Source organism: Daktulosphaira vitifoliae, unplaced genomic scaffold (genome assembly GCF_025091365.1).
Source record: "Daktulosphaira vitifoliae isolate Bord-2020 unplaced genomic scaffold, ASM2509136v1 Scaffold_2, whole genome shotgun sequence".
Classification (NCBI taxonomy): domain Eukaryota; kingdom Metazoa; phylum Arthropoda; class Insecta; order Hemiptera; family Phylloxeridae; genus Daktulosphaira; species Daktulosphaira vitifoliae.
The window spans coordinates 31,441,584-31,463,009 of record NW_026099573.1 but is presented as its reverse complement, the minus strand read 5'-3'; the positions used below and the strand labels follow the sequence as shown (position 1 = coordinate 31,463,009).

Below are 21,426 nucleotides of genomic sequence, written 5' to 3'. Positions count from 1 at the left end.
ATCCCATTGGGATGCACGTATTCAATATATCTAAATACTTTTTGTCGACTTCTAATTTTGTCGAAATATCGATAAAATGATTATAACGAAAATATAATAGATTCATATAATAGTGTTTTTAAGGGTATATACAAGGAGTATGTAAATGTAATAAGAATTAAGTTGTATTTATCAAGCGTAAACAAAGTTTTTTCTTTATTTGATCGCATCGCACTAGTTTATTTATCCACGAGAGGGCGTTGACTACCTGCGAAAGTTCAAAATTCACTATAACAATATAGACGTAATACTATTTTCTAAAGTAATTACAGTATTTAATTAATTTATTTGAAATTTCGAACGTCAATTATTTAATAATCGAATAAAAATATTATTTATTAGTTACGATTTATCAGTTGTATTGTACGGACGTGTTTATCTCGCGTACGTTTGTAGCTACCCGCCTATTTTTAGAGTACTATTTCGCTTATTCATAGTTTTTATCAGTTTTGAAACCATTGTTTCGCCTTTTTGGCACATTTACGGTGTTCGTCGGGGTTCTGAATACAACCCAGACCTAATCCTAAACGTTTGATTTTGATAATAATGCCAACAATTGCCTCACTTCCCCTTTTCTTTCTGAACACGGCTACTCTATGAATATTCTTAGCACTTTACTATATAATATTGGAATCATACGTCTTGACAAAAGTATCTCTAAAGAAGATTTTTGGGAAGGTTATGAATGTTCAGTCAAAGTTGTTTCATTCAGAAGCATTAATATAAAAAAGGATAACATCCTCGTTTCCTAAAATTTAGTTGAACTTAAATTTTTCAAGCAACTCTTCCTCAAAAATTACCAATATACAAAGTTATTTTCGATGTTTCTCCGAGTATTCGTTCTCCTGGCCAATGTCGCAAGTGTTTATGTTTTGGTCACACTTTCAAGTTCTGTCACAGTAAGGAGCGCTGCAGCCACTGCGGTCTCTTTGACCACACTGAATCTAATTGTAACGTCAAGTTAACCACACCTCCTTCGTGCATTTTTTGTAAACTTAACCACCCTGCGACGGATAGATCTTGCAGCGAATGGTCTGTGCAAAAGGATATTAAAAAAATAATGGCCACAAACAATGTCTCGTTTTCTGAAGTCTCCTCTATCAAACGTTCCAGTTTAGTTAATAAAGCTTTTACCTTTTCTGATGTTGCAAAAAATACAAATATTTCTAGTGTCAAAGTCGTAGCTTCTCTTTTCTTTCCTTCCCTTAGTCATTCTACTAATACATATACAAAAAACCCAGCACAGGGGAGTCGCGGCACAGTGGTGACGTGACATATATGGATCAAGTATAATGATATCTGACAGTGATTAAAATCACTATAAAAAAAAAACGCTTCGATGCAAATCTTTAGATAGTGTTTAATTTTAAAAAATTGGTGGATTATTCCAAAAGCTACATGATCTGCTAGTTCCTTATTAATATCCTGATTAAGATAAAGTATGTCGAATGAAAAAGGGATTATTAAAAAATATTATTTCTCATAAAAAAATTATGTTGATCCATACACTTTTCAATAAGTTATAGCATTATAAAGTTAAAAATGTAAAAAATAAAATCGAGAATTTTCACACAATAATAGCATTTGGTAGCCATTTTCACCGTGAAGATAAAATAAAGTCCGAAATTTTTTTTTTGCATAATAAAGTAAATTACATTAGCTTTAATTTAAGATATATATAAAAGTGTCAGACCTTCCGGAACACTTTCAAAAGTTAAGTTGAAAAAATTAATTTTTTGTAAAAAAGTTGTCGTTTTAAATCCCCCCCTGTGGTCAGGTAAAAAGTCAAATTTATAAAAAAAAATATACCAAATGATAGGTAATGACATCATGCATCTATAAAAATTATATTGATATGTTTATTTTTAAAAAAGTTACGGCAGTTTTCAGTAAAAAAAATTGAAAAAATTTCGAAAATTAGTCATTTTTAAATTTGTAATTTTTTCGGAGGTTTCCCCCATTTACGGGGAACGAGGGAATTTTTTTCAATTTTTGAGGGTAATGTCTTCGACTAGATACGATTTGTGATCTTTTGACGTATCATTGAAAGAAATCGGTTCGGTGAGAGCTGAGAAAAAGTGGTAACAGACAAAAAAAAAAAAAAAAACACATCTTAGTAAAACCAATACCTTCTCAGCTTCGCATCGAAGGTAATAAACAAAATAAGAAAAAAAGTAATAAAACTCATGTTCCTTCCCCCGCTTTCCTCCTTTAACGAATGACTGTTCTAGACCAATTTCGCCTAATTACAGTTTTTTTAAATATATGTCCCAAAATCGTAATATAAATTCTGATGACCGCAGCTGGATTTCTTTCTTATCGCAATATATCGCTCAGCTACTTGCGAGTGATCCTAAATTAATTTCCTCTCCTTCAATACTTCAATCAACTATCAAATATTCATTAATTAACATCCACTATCCTTTATCTGATAATGATGACACGTTTTAATAGTAATCCTAACTATCCTTCTTTCAACATTCTTCAATGGAACGTAAGATGTTTATCTTCTAGAATGCACGATCTTTCTTTTCTTCTCTCTAACAATGAATGTTCTTTTGCTCTTCTTTCTGAAACTTGGCTCCTTACAAACAAACGTGATTTTCTTCCACAGTTCAACATTAATCGCTCTGATCGTATCAACGGTTTTGGCGGTGTAACCATCGCCTCCTATCATACTATCCACATTAACTATTTCTATTGATCCTGTATTAAAAATCTCGCTTCTTAATCATTCCATAGATCTTGTCGGTATCGAGGCGTTTACCAATTTACCTAATCCCATTGCCATTTGCTCTATTTACATTTCCCTTCTTCCAACCCTCCTTCTATACTAATTGATAACATTTTTTTATTTAGTTTTTTGTAATTCTATTCTAGACGGTAACTTTAATGCTCACCATTCCTCCTGGGGTGCACTAATATCCAATTATTGTGGTAACATTATTTCATCTGCTATTTCTGCTTATAGTCTTTGTATTTTCAGTACAAGACTCCCCACCCTTCTTACAGGCTCTTCCCAAATGGATTCCGCGGTTGACCTAACCATTTCATCTGGCCTTCCTCTTACACCTACGTTATCAATGAGTGCACTAAAGCTTTTAAAAAATATAGATCCTCGGGTCTATTAAGCGACTTTTTTGAGTACCAAAAGATACACGCCTCTATTCAAAAAACACTTAAACAAGCAAAAATTATGTCCTGGCGCTCCTTCTGTTCCTCACTTAATCCTTCATCTAGCCTGTCCAATACTTGGGCTATTGCCAAAAAATTTAAAAACTGTCTATATAAAAATTCTGCCTCTTTAAACAAGTCATAGTTTGATCCCTTCTGCAGTAAGGTTGATCCCCCTACGTCCTATCCTTAGAAGAATCCTCTCCTACCCTTGATCTTAACCCCTTCTTTAATTCTCTCCCTTTTCATCTTCTTACTTCTTCGTTTACACTCAATGAAATTTCCTATTCAATTTATTCGCATAAATCGTCCATCTCTGGTTTGGATGGAATTTCCCCTTTGGTTCTAAAACATCTCCCTTCTCATTGCCTTGAACTTTTCTTAGTCATTCTCAATTCTTTATGGTCCCAAGGTGTTATTCCTGATTCTTGGTGTAATTTTAACGTCATATCCGTTCCTAAATCGAACTCAGCTTCCGTTGCATTTCGCTCATTAGCTCCATCCTCTTCTCTTTGCAAAGTAGTCGAAAACATTATCAAGAACCACCTTGATTAGTTTTTTGAAAAAAATAACTGTCTTCCCCCTAACTTATACGGGTTTCGAAGAGGGCTTCGCACCATGGAGTGTGTATCTACTCTCACAGCCTGTATATACAGAGCATTTTGTGATAAATCCTATTGTCCTGCTGTCTTTGTTGACATCAAAGGTGCTTTTGATTCTGTACACATTTTTACCCTTATTTCCCTTTTACATTCTTATTATGTACCCCCTACACTTTTTATTTTATTTCACGTTTCTATTCACACGTTCCCTTACTTTCACTTCTCCTTCCGGTTTAATATTAAAACTCACCTCCTACCGCGGCCTCCCACAGAGTAGCTGCCTTAGTTCTCTTCTTTTTAATATTTACATGAGAAAAATCAGCCTCTCCTTCGCCTCTATTGGAACTTTTTCACTTTTCTATGCTGATGATATCGTTCTATTCTTTCTTCATATATCCATTCATAATGCCCTCAACTCCATTCATAACTTACTTGCCGTCCTCTCTAACTCTCTTCAAATTCATTATTTTGAGGCTCCTTCATTGGAAAGCCATAATTACTCTTAATGGGGTAACCATTCACGCTCTGATTCCATCACTTGTTTAAGCCTCAAACATAAATAATGTATCGGCTTTAAACTTATGAGTCATAGTATGAAAATTTGGGAAAATATAATAGATAGGAAAATAAGAAATCAGAAATCAGTATCTAAAAACCAGTTTTGATTTATGTCTGATAAGTCAACAATGGAGCCATTATTTTGTATGATACAACTAATAGAAATACATAGGGAAAAGAAGAAAAACCTATATATGTTATTTATAGATTTGGAGGAAATGTATGATAGAATACTGAGATTGGTTTTAAAGTGAACATTAATAAAAAAAGGAGTTTAAGAATACTCAGAGTAAGACAGAGTATATAAAGTAAGAGTTTAACAAAGGAGAACACGAGGTAGGTGAAATGAAGAGATTAGTAACAATAAGTGAAAACATGATACGAGAGGTGGAAAGTTTTAAGTATTTAAAATCAGTTGAGCAAAAGGTGGTATTGACGAGGATGTAAGACACAGAAGTGAGTGTGGGTGGGTGAAGTGGAGAGAATAGTCTGTATGGTATGCGATAAGAGAATTCCAGTGTGGCTGAAAGGTAAGATATAATCTGAAAATGAAAGGCAGTACATATAAAGTAATATAGTTTACCCTTGAATTTTAGGAATATTTTCTTTTATAATAATAAATTAGTCATTATAATAATAAATATATTTGTATAGATTATACAGGGGTTCAAAAATTAAGGATAAGGGTTCCCATTGCTCATAACAATTGACTTGTTTTTCTTTACTTATTGAACATGCAATATATTAACACTACAAATGGACAGCGTGTAGGCAAAATGCGCTGTATATAAACAGGAGCGATTTCGTAGAAGAAGTGGGGATGTGACATCCCCCAAACGTTTAAATATTTTAAAAAATGTATAGTCGATGCTTAAGTTAATAGGTTTTTTAACTTATGACTTTTGTTAAATTTTTTTAATTGTTCCAGTTTTTTATTAAAATCTTTAGTAAGGTTACATCAATACGACATTCTATTCAATCCATCGAAAATTAACCACGTAAGTATTTAAAATCGCAAATACCTATGGTATTTTGATAATTCATGTCTATTAATCATCATTGTCATCTATTTTAGGCAATGCCTTGTTGTTGAAGCCACTCCTTTCTGTTTGACGCCAAATTCTTCAATGAAACAAAAGACGCATAGTTCATTAATTCCAAGATATTTTCAAAATATTGTTTCCTTGGGCGTCCTCTTGGTTTCTTCCCAGTTATTTTTTTTTCGAAGATGTTTGTTATAAAATCATTGTGCCGAATGATGTGTCCGATTAACTTTATTTTTCTTGATTCAATCGCCTACATAATAATTACCTGCGTCTATTAATAGACGCATAATATTATATTCATCGCAAGATTTTACTATGATACATTATTGAACGGCCGGTTATAAATGACCACAAAAATAATTTATGGCCTATTAAATGAGATTATTTTTGCCTCCAGTATTGTGATAACCAAATTAACAATAAATTTATATTTGAAATCCAAATTTTTAAACAATTTAAAAAAATTTTAAAAACCCAACCGTTGATCGGATATAAAAAAATTTTAAACAAAATCGTTTGAAATTCTTTTTTTTTTATCAAAAAAAGAAAATTAAAGTTTAAGTTTATTATCTTTGAAGGGACGAATCACTCTGTGTATTATTTAATTAATTATAATTAGAACACGGAATTATATGCACTTAAAAAGAGCCAAATATAAAAAAAAAATTGCATTATATCATCATTTGTGCTATAAAACTTAATTATTTGATAAAGTATAGTCTATAATATTGACTCAATGACCTGTATTGATCGATCGGCAACGCGTTATGTCTCAGTGTGCAGATATCGAGGTTCGATTCAATACCGCTGAGCTATATAGGTTTCCGTCCTCATATACAAAAATTATGTTTCTGTTAACTATTATGTTTCCTCTTAATTAAAAGTTTAGACTAAAATTTAAGTAAAGAAACGACTAGCTACAATTACATAGTTTATTTCTAAGTAAACAATTTTTAATAATTAATTCTTAGCATTAATAAATCATAACAAAACTTTAGATGAGACGGGTTAAATACTATTCGCGGGTAAATACTATTGCAGCTAACTCCCAAAAACTGATTAATGGCGTCGGAGAGTGCTAGGTGAAAACCACTATTTTCTAGGTGACTATACTGGTCACCGTAAAAAAACAAAATCTAAACATTTTCTAGTTGAGAGACCATTAAATAATATTAAAAAAAGATTATATTATAGACTTAAGATAATTAGCGTAATTATCATGAGAGCTGGGATGGCTACAGCCCCCATAATTAGAGATAGACAAAATGTTCAAGTTACACTTATGTTTAAGGTTTTATAAGAATTTTTCATAATCTCAATATAAATATATATATATATATATATACACACTGCTGGAAATTTTTACGGTTGTATCCACGTTTTCAGTAATGAGCTAATGTTTCGGACTCGTTGCAGAATGGCACGTGGTTGTAACTATTCTGTTGGCTTGTTTACGGTATATTTTTATATCAGTTGATAACTGATAAAATCGATGTTGTTTATCTGTTTTTGTTATTTTCGTGTTGTTGACAACTGTCAGCTTGTTGTTTACATCCGGTTTTTGTTTTAGTTGTTGTTTACGGCATTCTTAGCACTTAGCTTTCTTTTCAACACCGGCAATCGGAAAATGTCCAGAAAATTATAACAGAGACGATGGATGGACTGTTAGCAAGACTTGGTTACCTTTCATACACCAGGCAATAAGAAAATCAACAAATAACAAAGAAAATAACTACAATTAACGTAACAGAAAATTGCCAGTGTAGAATACAAAGAGCTAAATGGCAAGAATGCTGTAAACAACAACAAAAGAAAAAATGGATGTAAACAACAAACTGATACATTCGTCAACAACAGATAAACAACATCAATGTTATCACTTATCAACTGATATAAAAACATACCGTAAACAAGCTAAGCTGACAGTATAGTTGCAACCACGAGCTTGTAACAAACACTCTGCAACGAATCCAAAACCGTCAGCTCTATATATATTTATATCTAAAGATAGATAGTATGAATATGGACATAATTAGAGTTGCAGATAAAATAATTGGTAAAAATAAAATAGAACCGAGAAAGCCATGGATGACTGGACAAATTCTTGAATTGATCGAAAGAAGGAACAGAGATTACAATTTATATAAACAGATAAAAAAGAAGTAACAAAATGCCGTATAGCAAAAGAATGTTGGCTAAATCAAAACATACAAGATGTAGAACGTGATCTACTAAGCAACAATACATATATATTTTTCCAATCGTAGTATCCACGAGTAGTTAAAGCATTTTTATCCGATTGAGATTGTGAAATCGTAAGAGGGAAATGACGACAAAAATAACAAAAAACGGCATTCAGCCTAACTGAATACTTCAATCAAGGGTATTTATTATACGAACTACTATGAAAACAACGTTGTTTACCTGAAATAACTGTAGGAGGAAAACTGATAACTGGTTACACAGCACTTTCGTCGCAATTTGAGCCTATGTCAAATTTAAAAAGTTCATTTGAATTTTTTGTTTTAAATCTAGTTTTTGAAATTTAACTTCTGTGTCTGGTGTACATTGCTCGAAAAAAATTAATTTTTAGCAGATCGTCCGGATCCAAAACATTTTCAGTAGCAGATTTAAATTTAGTCATAGGAACGAAAAACCGTTTCATTTTAGCCTATAGGTTTAAATCTGCACACAAGATTGAAAATGAAAACGTCCGTTCAGTACCATGAATTGCACGAAACTATTTACTAATTAATCTATCTATTTGGGGCATTTACACGGCCGAATTTAAAAATTGCTTTTCTTAATATTAATTTTAGATAAGAAAATTTGTTAATATTATTCGTTTATAATTAACATGCCATTAAGTAATAATGGAACAGTGGAGTGGTAAACAACGCGTGTTTGCTATTGAAATCATGTTACAGAAATAACGACAGTTATGTAGTTGCGCAGCACTAATTTCGTGTACATTTCAACCTTAAACGGCATGATCCATTACTGTCAGCTAAAACTCATATAAATAGTGTTAATCATAATGTCGTTCACTTAATAATATTGACTTTATAGTACACTGATAAACAAATCAATAGGAATTTAGGGACCGATCGAGTGCTGTCAAAGGTAGAGAAACCCCAGGGTAAGGAAAAGGTCGTTAAATTTGTTAGCACCATAAGTGTCATGCAATCTCCCAAAAGATACCTATATTTTTCGATAGGATATTTTGATTCAAAAAGTGATAATACCAAGAAATATAAAACAATTTAATATTTAAATATTTAAAAAAAAAAATCAAATTATATATGATTTGTTCGTTGAGAAAATCTGGGTAACCCCGGCCTACCAGGAACTACCTACTGGCTAGGCCATTGCTATAATAGTGGAAGTCTACCACTGGATTTTGATAGAGAGCTCTTCTTCAACATATACAGGGTGTTCAGTATGTCAGGAAACGGGTTTCTATTGTTCTCATTGTTTGTAACAATGAGAACAATAGATACCCGTTTCCTGACTACTGAACACCCTGTATAAAAATCAAACAACAGAAATAAATGTAAATAGATCGACAAAAGAAGCAAGAATAAGGAGAGGAGTGAGACAAAAATGTCCCTTGTCGCTTTATCTATTCAATATTTTTAATGAAATGAGCATAGATATAAAACCAACGGAGTTAAAATAAATGGTCAACATATACACTGTATTCGCTTTGCAGATAACATTGTTATCTTAATAAAGTCTAAACATGACATGAATAATATGCTAAAAATTCTATCATAGCTTCCATTAACAAATCAACTCCAGACATCAGGAGAAAAATAGAATTGGCAAAACAAGCATTCCAAAACAAGAATCAGCTTCTTACTAATAAACATCTGAGCATTTGTACACGTAAAAGATTCGTTAAAACATTTGTCTGTAGTGTGCTTTCATACGGCAGTGAAACATGGACAATTTACAAAAAAGACAGAAGCATTAGAGTTATGAGTATGGAAAAAAATGATAAAGACAAAATGGATAGACAAGAAAAGAAATGAGCAATTGCTAGAAAAAGTACGAGAAGAAAGACAGCTGATGAAGGTAATTGAATCAAGAAAAATAAAGTTATTTGGACACATCATCCGGCACAATGATTTTATAATGAACATCTTCAAAAGAAAAATAACTGGGAAGAAACCAAGAGGACGCCCAAGGAAACAATATGTTGAAAATATCTTGGAATTAATGAACTGTGCGTCTTTTGTTTCACTGCAGAATTTGACGTCAAACAGAGAAGAGTGGCTTCAATAACAAGGCACTGCCTTTAATAGATGATGATGTCTAAAAATAGGTAGACATACAGTAAAATGTTTAGAAGGCTAGATCACCTAATTCTGATTTAGGTAAGGTGATTAGAAGAGCTTAAATGAAAAACAATATATTTAAAATCTTCATTTAAAGAAATTTATAGCCCTTCAAAGAAGGTATTGCAATATTATAGCATTAGATACAACGGCTTTACATATATTTCTGTATCAACTGAGGAAGCTATAGTTGTATCATTGAAAAACCATAAAATAGCTTTATCGATGAAATAGCTGAACAGCTCCTCAGTCCAATCATTCAAGTAATGGTAACATGAAACCAAATGAGTCCATTTATTTGCTTAGCAGTCTATACATGTTCTTTTCCAGTCATTTAAAAAAATGTTGGCGATTAATCAAAAATAAAAATATTTTTTTTTTACTTTCCTGGTACAGTAACATATCTAATACATATTTGATAAAATAATCGTCTTTCAACGACGTTAAATTATCTGGAATTTTTAATGTACGTTGTTCACTCAATGTGCACAAAACTGTACTGATGTGAATTTTTAATAAAATGAATGAGTTGGCATTACAAATGTTCGGCGACGCGAAAAAGGAAAGTGCAGCATTTGACACGATAACGACGACTGTGATCTCGCCCAATCGGCGTTATCATCGCGTTCGTTTTGTTTGCTGTGCAATAATGTTCTTGATTATTAAATTATTTAATTAATTTCTCATTTAAAATAAATTTGTATTGTTAATAAAAGTATGCACTTAAAAACTATCAGTGTTTTATTTCTTCTCTTATACCAAAGGCTATACCAGAGTTATTTAGTAATATATTATTAATAAACATCTATTATAACAAAATTTATTATGTAAATGAATATAAATTTAGATTTTTCGTGGGTTAAAAAGCGTTATCTAGTTGATTATTCCATTAACTATCTGAGTATTAATATATTTGTATAAAAAAAAATCGATTAATTTAGGCCGATTTTTAAATCGAGCGATATTTTCATCTCGACATATAAAGATAAACTTTTGAAAATCATCCATCACTAATATTGTGTAGGAATGCGTAATCTTGTAAACATATGCATGTGTATGTGGTATTGCAGTCAATGGATAATAGATGGGGCGAAATACATGATCATTTACACGCGTACTTCCACCGCAAGATCGCGCATTCTAGACTAATTTCGCATTTTCTCATTTAATAACCAAGAAACTAAGTATTTGATTTTGGATGATGGATTTTCTTAAAGTAAACTGTGAAAATTAATACAATAATTATTTAAACAAAATTAATTTTTATTATTTATTATTTGAGAAAAACAATATGAATTAATTATTACTCTTAACAATTTTCAAACGTGTGAGACAGCACTTTATATAATGAAGAACATCTTACTTAAAAAAATTCAGCAATAATTAGTTAAATTATAAATAATAATTACTTAAAAGAAATAGTTAATTTACACAACAAAACTGTAATTGGTATGTATGATTCGCCATAGCATGCTCAGATATATGATAGATTTTGTCAAACATTTTTTTACAATAAAACTGAAAATATACACCATATTTTAGACATTAAATTTATTTAAAAAAATTATGTGTAGATGATAAGATAATAATTATTAATTAAAATAAAGGATAAACAAAAAATAAATAAGCAAAAACATACAATAATAACTTTGCTTTTATTTACAAAATATCAGTTAATTTTTAGAATATTATATATAAAGCAGGCTTCAGAAATTTTTTGAATAAAAATGCTGAATGATATTTTATTAGGTATACAATTCAATTAGTTCAAATCATCAAGTTTTCAATTAATAAAGTGTCTTATTTAATCAATTTTATACTATGTTGTTTAATTAACTTTTTTCTAAACAAAATAAAATTTTAATTTTTAAAGATAAATTATCCTTCAATTTAGTAAAAATGATTTAAAAAGAAAAATCATTTATATAAAATATTAAAAAACAAAATTACAAATTAATTTTACCTGAATCATCTAAAGGTGATTGGTTATTTGTTGGCTCTATAGCTTCTTTTATTTGATTACTAGCACCTTTTGGGTCTAAATCAGTTGCACGATTGAAATTCATTAGTGCCAAATGAATATTTCCTAATTTTTTGTGCACCTAAAATTTTTTTTTTATTATATACTAAAATTATAGTACAAATTACAATAACATACTTTGCCGGTTAAAAAGTAGACTAGAGATTCTTGAGGCACAATTTCTTTCAGTTCTTCGAGTTCATAAAGTGCTTCTTGTAGTTTACCGAGTTTTGAATAAATTTGTGCTCGTTGATATTTACACATAGGATGTTTGGGTTCTAATGACAGTGCTATGTGTAATGTATGCAATGCTTGGTCTGGTTTATCCATACTATTTTGTACCTATAAAATAATACTTGTAAAAATTCATAAAATAAAAATTTTCCATAATTTTCTTTGTTAGAATTATACATAATATTAAATTTAAATAATAATCTATTATAATTGTCTCAACATTTATTTAATTTTAAAAATTTCTTAAATAATATAATACTGAACAAATGAGGCAATTTATATTTTTCATAAATTTAAGTTAAAGTAGGAAATTAAACATTTTCTTATAAACTAATGTAAAATAATTAATTCTGAAATAAAGTCATTTTATAAAAATTCAAAACATTTAATTAAAATTAAACTTTATTGTAATGAGAAAAATTGTAATGAAGCTCCTAAAAAATTCTTAAATTTTCACTCACCTCCTTTTTGCTCTAGAAATCTAGATATTAAAATATTGACATATATTTATATCCAGACTTTTAACAATAATCTTTACTTTTTTTTAACCTTTATCCTATAATCTTGATTTCATCGAGTTAACATTTATTTAGTTTTTTCTATTTTTTTGCTGTCAATTTAATTTTGTTATAAATAATAAAAAAATGTAAAGTTTAATGTAATAAATCTTATATTTACTGAAATAAAATAATTAATAAATAAGAAATAAAAATCCTCAATTCAAAAATATTTTGTTTTATTTATCTTATCAAACACTTTATCAAATTATAAACTTTATAAAATTATTGTCATTCTCAATTCTAAAAGTAGATAGTAAGATAAATAACCAAAATATACATAATGAGAGAATACATAAAAATACTTACAACAGCAATATGACACATGATCAATGCACTACTATGATTTATTCTAAGAGCTCTTTTATAATGCATTTCAGCTAATTCAAATCTTTCTTGTTTTTGGTAAATAGCACCGATTCCATACCTTTTAGAATAAAAGTATGTATTTATATATGGAATAGAAAACATTATGCTTATTACCATAATTATAACATTTATACGATGATGTATAATGATAAAAAGAACATAAGCCATATATCACTTTTAGAATACTATTAAAAATGGTAATTTAAACATTAAAAACTTAATCAAATGTTTAAATTATGATAAGAAGTGAGGTGTGAGTTGTTATTTTTATCATGATCCATCACTGTACCACACTTCTTTTCTCATCCAAGTATAAATGTATTTATAACTACTGAAATATTAGTTTGAAAGTTATCAACCATTCATTTTCTTAATTAGATCATTATCTATTATATAAACTAGTTAAATATGTATGTTGCCATTTAAAAAAATTAAGTTGGTACTCTTATAAGGAATGAACTCAAAAAGTAATTAAGTACTTAAAAATTGAAAAATAAATACAGTAGAACCTCATTAATCCGGACCTCATTAGACCGGACTTCGCTTAATCCGGACAGCTGTCTAATATTACAAAAATTACACAGTTTATGCCGTAGACTAAAATAAACATAAAGGCAAGTTCCTCGAATTTCCCATAAGTACATATATTCTTATCTACCGCCATTAAAGTTATCATAAACTATGTATTAGTAATTTATATTTTGGTCATTATTATATATATATACATAATTCTATCCTCATTAAATATGTAATGATTTTGCTGGATCTAATATCATGTTGGAATATATATATATATTATATCATATAGTATTTAGTCTAATATAATATTCTTAAATCTATAATACGGACATGTTTTTTGGTTATTTTGTTTAATCCGGACTTTCATTAAATCGGACAACCTAGAGCCCTTATTAGTCCGGATTAATGAGGTTCTACTCTACTACTTTAATCAACTAAAAAAATGTTTGAAAAGTTATTATTTTAAGAGAACTTTAATAGTTTACAACAAATTAATCACTATATATATATAGGTATCGTTGATGTCTAAATGGCACCACTTCCAAGTTCTGGAGGTGGGTAGTGGTATTATCTAGTATTAACAATGAGTGTTGTATGAGTTGACTTAGATTTGATTTTGTGTCATCTTATTAATTTATGTTTTTTTTTGTAATTTTTCTATGTTTTCTATGTAAATGTGTAGTAATATTATAATTTTCTTAAAGAGGAAAAACTGTGTTAAGTTCCTGCTGTTGTTTGTTGAATTCCCATATATATATATATATAGTCATTTTCAAATGAATACATCCAATCATTAATCAAAAATTTTCCTTTGAATAGTTATAATAAACACAATCTCACCATGATTTATAATGCCTTGGATCTAATTTCACAGCTTTTTGAAAGCATGTTATAGCTTTTTCTAATTCTTCAGTCACTAAATACTCATTTCCTAATAATGCATATGCATAAGGGAAATCTGGATTAACCTAAAAATAAAAATTTGAAAGCAAAATGTAAATGCTAATTTTTGAGAAATTTAACTAACTTGTATTGCTCGTTGAAAATATTTTATTGCTGTTTGATGTTCTTTTTGAAGAGAAAAGCAATTTCCTACAACGCACCAAGTAGATGAAGAATTTCTGTCTAAAGTAGTCATATCTTGAGCTAGAGAAGACAACGCTACTTCTTTTTGCTGATGCCATAAAGCTGTACTATAAAGTTCCATTAATGTATCCCTGTATGGCTCTAATTCTCGAACCACACTAAAATATCTGAATAAAATATTCATACATTTATTTATTTTAATAAAAGTGTAAACTATATTGAAAAAAAATGCTATACTTAATTGATTGTAAATAATCAGACTGTTCACAGTATGCTTTGCCAATCATTGATAATACAAATCCTGTTTTATGTTGCTGTGGTGGTAGATTTTGAAATAATTGAATTGCTTTTTTACAATTGAATTTTGATAGTTGTAAATAAGCAACTCCAATATCTCTTAATAGAGACATAAGGCCTTCTAAAACGTTAGTATCAACATTGAATATTAATTTATTTTTTATGATAATATACATAATAATTATATTTACCAGCAGTTTTCTTTTGTAAGTTAAGTGCTTGTTGTGCCAAAGTAGTAGTTTCCACATCAATTCCTCCACGATCTTTAGGATTACGCTCAGTTATATCAGTAAAAACAGTTTTTTTAGAAACAATTCCTGTTTTTATTTTTCGAGATACCGATTTTGGGCTGGTAAATTTTTTACTTGGACTTTTATTATTTTCCTATGATTTTATAATCAAGAATAAAAATAGTAAAATAACTATAAAATATTTTTTATCTAATAAATATAATATGAATTTAATAACCAGAATAATAATAATTAAAAGCACATAGGGATACCTTTTGAATTTTATGGAGTATTGATTAATACTTTAGTAAAGCTACATTTGGTATTACAATATCGTCGAGTTGATAGGGTAAGTATGATAGGAATTAATAAGATTCAAACCACATTATGACTGGTTTGAGATTCTGTAATAACATTATAGGGAAAAATAAATTCATAGAGATTTTAAGGACTTTTGACAGTTTAAAATTCTTTGAGATTTTTACTTAGTCATTTGTTATGTTTATACAAATTTTTTTATTACATAGCGTATTTTATGATATGTTGAAAACAATTTTTCATTGATATGATAAATTACCTTAACTGAACAACTATTGGTAATTATTCGACTACTTCGTCTTACTACATGTGACATAGGACTTGGAGGAGTAGATACTTGCTGTGTACCTAAATTATTGATATTTCCTGTATTTCCCGATTGACTGAACACAGGTTTAGAGCTCTAATAAATGCAAACACAAAATTTTTTAGATTAAATAACAATAATTAATGTTTATAAAATGTAATATTTAATAGTTAATCTATTGCCTGATCAAAGATTTTTTTTTTTGAAAATAAATAAATGGTAGCCTCTAATAATTTGTTAACAGATTTTCAAGGAAAAGAGCACTAAAATATATAATTAAAAAAAAATCCCTTGTTTAGATACTAGATTTTATACTTATAATAGTAGTATAAATTTCATTAAAATCCGTCAAATGGTTTTTACAGTGGTCATTTAAGAGGGGGTCTAGTTAATATAGCTATAATTTGGTCTATAACAAATTTTTTTTTAAATTTTTGTCAAATAAAGTTAATACATAATAAAATAACTTTCTATTCTTTGCTATTAAGAGTGATTCATAAGGATTATTCTCTTAATTTAGTAGTTATCAGTACAAGAAGATGTTGTTAGTAATAACTTTATTATAATTGATGTAAAAAAAGGCAGTGTATTCATTATATTTTAATGTGATGAAAAGAAATATGTACAAGATGATCAATTTATTGTTTACCATTTAATATCTTTAAATTATAGTAATAAGGAAAAATTTGTTTTGGTAACATATTTTTAAATTTATGTATTTTTAAGTATTATTTTAATTCTATATTCTATGTATTTATAAGGTTATACATTCATTAATTTTTTAAATAAATATTAGTTAAAAATATTTAGCTTAAGTATTAAAAAATGTTATTAACAAAAGTAATGTTAAGTTAAACATTCTAAATCTTAATAGTTGTTTTATAATATAGTTTTAAATACTAAATATTTAAAAAATATTGACTAATTAAATGAGGTAAAATTAACTTGAGTAAGTTTTAAGCTAAATTTTAGGAATAATATTTTTGTATATAACTATAATACTCATAGTATACTTTCATTGATCACTTTGCAGTAGTTGTATTATAAATAACAAAATTACTTTTTAACTATTATTTTGGAAGTTATTAACATGACTGTTTATAGTACTATTTTAACACACTTCAAAAATAATATTAAATTCGTTAATTGTATTGATTGAGCATATTTGTCTAGGATTAAATATTCCTAAATTAGTCTAGCCCTAGTTACAGACCAAATTAAGATAACAGGTTCTAATGAGTTATTAACATACATGTTAACAACCTAACATAAACTTTTGATATAAACTGTAAAAATGAGCATTTAAAGCCCGATACATTGGTAAATAAACTACAAAATGTAAAAAAATATTATATTCATTATTTTGTAAATTAATATGGGAAAGAAATACTAACATTTTAAGATAAAACATACTACTTTTTCCATATCAATAATTAATATAATCTATCTCATCTACATTCTGTTGAAAAGCATCATGAGGCGCATCATAAATTCAGAAAAATATTTAAATATACATCAAATTATACAAAATAAAGAGCTATAATATAGTTTCTTATACTATACAAAAAGATAACAAAATAGATATGAACATACTTTGAAAAACACCTAAATAAAATATTATATTATTTTAAATTAAATTAAATTCTGTCATTTATTTACATAAAATAAATAGAAACTAATTATCAATTTTTTTTAGATAATACTCATAATACTATAAATAATTAGTAATATTTTAAAAACTTACTCTTTTGGAAATAAATTTCTGATCGTTGGTTTCATTTAATGTACCTGAAGGAACTAATACCATAGATTGAGATGACATGTTGCTATCTGGACTTTCTAGTGGGAATACTCCAAAACTAATAAAAGAATTTTAAAATAAGAATACATGAATTTTTATTTCTATTTTTTTTGCAAAAATAAAAAATAAATATTTACCTTGGTGTCAAAGGACTAAATGCATTTTCATTTATCACTTTCACTTTTCTTCCAATAGGTCGAACAAATATAGCTTTTGCATTGTTAATATCAGGTGTAAATGGCTGTATCCCACTAGAGATTGAACTATTACTACTTGGTACTGACATATTTATCATTTTTTGAGCTGGTGTACTACTAAAATTAATAAAATAATACATTATTTACAAACATAAAAATTATCTCATACATTGGATTATTTGAAAATAAAATAAACTTCAGATTTAAGAGTACATAAATACATATCAAAATGTGTCTCAGATGAATATAAATATTTTATTGTTTTAATACTTTCACATCCAAGGTACAAAAAAAATTTTTCATAGGGTTTATCAACAATTCTAGTTTAGTTCTTTTAAACTAGGTGAGATAAAAAACTAGTAAACTTGCCTGTTAAAAGTATTTATTGATTCGTATGACACATTATAAGTTGATAATGGTGTGGAAATGACATGTGAATTTGATCCTAAACATTTGCTAAAATTGTCTAAATTGTCAACCTAAAAATATACGAGTACATAAATGTGAGTTGAACATATCATATAAACCTAAAATTATATACCTTAAAAATTTTAAATGGTTCAGGATCAGGTTTAACTCCTCGATCACATAAGTCTTGAAATGATTGCCATAAAAAAGGATTTAAATAAAGAGCTTTTCGACAAGCTTCAGCAGCTAAATGTGCTCTTTCTGATCGCCACCACACATGACTGATAAGTTGTAAAGCAAAAGGAGCACTATCACCATAACTTGAAACTATAGATTCAATAAATGAAGCACATGATGATGAAGATATTAAGTCACCAACATTTCCTGTTAAAATAGTTTCCGCTTCAGACAACCTAAAATAATAATACTTTCTAATATTATTTACATAAAGATTTTTTTTTTCATGCGACTCCATAAGGTTTTACGACATATCCTATGATATGTCATACATGGATGGACTTGTATTCAAGAATACAAAAGTCGCCGTCCATTGACGGAGTATAGGAAACAAGGTGTAAGTAACTGTAAAGTTCCTGTATAGTTATCAATTCAAGAACCAACAGCAATATCACAGTTCTTAAAAAAGTCCATTGTACACCACACCATGCCCCAATCACATAAAGATAAAAAGAACAGTTAATTTAAGATTTTTGTATATGAAAATAATTATACACAATTTTGTAGTTATGTATTGTCTAACACAAATAAGTAATAGTTGAGAAGTCGTCTGAAAATTTGTTTTTAATCATAACTTTTTTTTGACCAAGGCCTCAGGAAACTACTAGATTTCTAGATATATTCAATATTGCTTAATATATATTGATGTATATATAATAAATAAAATTATATTCATTAGAAAATTTATATATACATATAAAGAATACAGCAAAATAAAAATGGTAGGTAGTATCCATGTCTATAAATGTTTAAGGATAACATAAACAAAGTTATAAATTTCTATTAATTTAATAATAAAACAATAATAAACACTTTATTATCACCAAAGTGAAAATATTTTATACAACTGCTAATGAGCTATCAAATCTAACCATAAAATCAGAAAAAAAAATTGACTTATGTTTTTCTCCTGTACCTTTCATATATTTATTTTAAAAATTTAGAATAAGTTAATCTAATGAGCATTCAAATTTGCCTTAACTTAAAATATTTAAACTTACTTATGAAGATCAATACAACAACGTGCTAATAAGAATTTACATTTTTCAGACACTATTTTCTTTCCACTTAGAATGGTATAAGCTTGTGATGGTTTGCCAGCGCGATAATAACAAGTAGCAAGTAAATAAGTACTTTCATCTGAATCAACTAAAATTATGATAAAAAAATAAAATATAGAATATTTCCATATGAATATACTTTCACAATGTATAATTAAATTTAAATGACAAATATATATATATATATATTTATTTACATTCAGCACAAAGTCGCTCTGCTAGAAATATTGCATCTGAATAAGCATAATGGTTCATACAATGCCAAATTGCAGCCTAGAAAAATAAACCAAACAACATTTAATGTCCATAAAATACAAATAAAATTAGGACAGCTATTTTCCAAACAATATTTGTAATAGGAATATACTCATTTACTCCTCTTTCTATTTTACCTATACTTAACTTTATTTTGTAGAATTTATTATATATCAATTAATTACAACAGAATAAAAAAATAAGATTTACCAATGATATATTTATTCTTCATTAAATATTTTATGCCTTATGTGTTTTTGAAATAAATCCACTATATAAATCAATTAAATGAATTAACAGATATTTTATAATGTTCAAATAACTCAATACTTAAACTCAGAATTATAAGTTTAAGTTTAAATTATTGCCTTTGAGCTAAAAAGTAAGGATTGGGTTATTATATATTAAGTATTATTGATTATATAAAAAATAAGCCCCATAGAACTTGATGATTTTTAAGATAACCATTAAATTTGAAAATTATTTTTGAATTTAGGATTTTAAGTATTTTTAAATTTTATTATTGCACTTTATTATGTTTAATTCAACTGTCAAGAAAATGGTCAAATATAAAAATAAGTGTTTTATGATATGGGACATGTATAAGGTACATCCAGAAAAATGTTCATTGTGATTTATACATTCTTTAAAAAGAAATAATATTATAAGTGTAAAACTGAAAAACATATCCATATAGTCCCGATTCTATGATAGTTTTTTAATTGGGATTTCCCCTAATAACGAGGATCGTAATATTTTTAAATTTTAACACAAATAAATTTAACTAGATACAATTTACGATTTCTAGGCGTATTTTTATCCTCTATAAGTTTAGTGTTCATACTGATAGACAAAAAAACGTAATGAATACAATAGCTTTTTAACTTTCTAACGAAGATAAAAGGTGAAACATTTATAAACAAAATAATTAGGATAATAACTTACTTGAACAGGTTCTTGAATTAACATTTTACAGCCAAATATGTTTATCAAAATTTAAAAAAAAGAATAAGTCAAAAACTAAAAAACATTAAACCAAAAACAAAGAAAATTAAAGTAGTACAATTTTAAATTAAATCTAGATAAAATAGTCAATAAGATTATCGTTAGTTGAACTGTCATATCACGAAACTACACTATTCGTAAAAATTATGTGGTATGTTGAAATATTGTAAAATCTCCTTGCTTTTATTTGTGTTGATAACATAATCATATTATTATGAATTTTCCGCCAAACCGAAATTAATTTTATTGCAATTTGTAAACGTTTAATAATTTCACAAATGCTGTATCAAGTATGAACACGGTCATATAAATTACTGTACATAGAACATATTGCTTAAGGTAAATATGTATAGATATATTTCATTTTATAAACTTTTATGAGGGTATCAACTTTTTCTTTTAAATGGCAACATACATATTTAATTAGCTTATAAAATAAAATATTATCTAATTAAGAAAATGGGTCGATAACTATTGACATAGTCTTTGGAAGTTATTAATATTTTTAAATGATAAAAATAACATAATCCACATCTAACCTCCACTCATTTTATTGATAATAGTTCCGAAATAATGGGTCAAAAGTTGTATCGACCAATTATTTTTTTTTAGCTAGATAGTTTTTTATTTTATAAGATAGTTAAATATGTATATTATTATTAAAAAAAAAAAAAAAGTTGACATCCTTATTAAATATAAAATACGAACTAAAAAAATACTTAATATTTGATAAATCGAGAAATATACCAAAATAAAAATACCATAA

General features: G+C 27.7%; 1 protein-coding gene across 3 annotated transcripts; it reads right to left on the bottom strand.

Moving 5' to 3' along the window:
- Window positions 1-10,632: 10,632 nt before the first annotated feature.
- LOC126899002 (cell division cycle protein 27 homolog) lies at window positions 10,633-20,768 on the bottom strand. 3 transcript variants are annotated; one of them, XR_007702459.1, is made up of 17 exons: window positions 20,601-20,768; window positions 19,598-19,673; window positions 19,341-19,488; window positions 18,236-18,515; window positions 18,064-18,173; window positions 17,635-17,811; window positions 17,441-17,555; window positions 15,649-15,792; window positions 15,033-15,225; window positions 14,782-14,962; window positions 14,486-14,711; window positions 14,299-14,426; window positions 12,880-12,997; window positions 11,918-12,121; window positions 11,723-11,861; window positions 11,169-11,277; window positions 10,633-10,980 (listed from the first exon to the last, which is right to left on the bottom strand). XR_007702459.1 is itself a non-coding variant. In XM_050673460.1 (16 exons), exons 1-16 carry the CDS (start codon window positions 20,622-20,624, stop codon window positions 11,267-11,269), a joined length of 2,274 nt encoding a protein of 757 aa, XP_050529417.1. In that variant the 5' UTR covers window positions 20,625-20,768; the 3' UTR covers window positions 11,002-11,266. The 3 variants fall into 3 exon arrangements, 2 of the variants coding, with proteins under 2 accessions (XP_050529417.1, XP_050529418.1); XM_050673460.1 differs by lacking the exon at window positions 10,633-10,980 and having other exon boundaries at window positions 11,002-11,277; XM_050673461.1 differs by lacking the exon at window positions 10,633-10,980 and having other exon boundaries at window positions 11,002-11,277; window positions 17,635-17,808.
- Between the last annotated feature and the right edge of the window lie 658 nt (window positions 20,769-21,426).

Bases quoted from the DNA above. Each gene is read 5' to 3' on its own strand.
- LOC126899002 (XM_050673460.1), bottom strand. From the start codon at position 20,624: ATGTTAATTCAAGAACCTGTTCAA. The intron at 19,489-19,597 runs GTAAATAAATAT...TCATAATTTTAG, and splicing joins AGAGCGACTTTGTGCTGAAT to TTGATTCAGATGAAAGTACT. The intron at 12,122-12,879 runs GTAAGTATTTTT...ATTATTTTATAG, and splicing joins TCATGTGTCATATTGCTGTT to GTACAAAATAGTATGGATAA.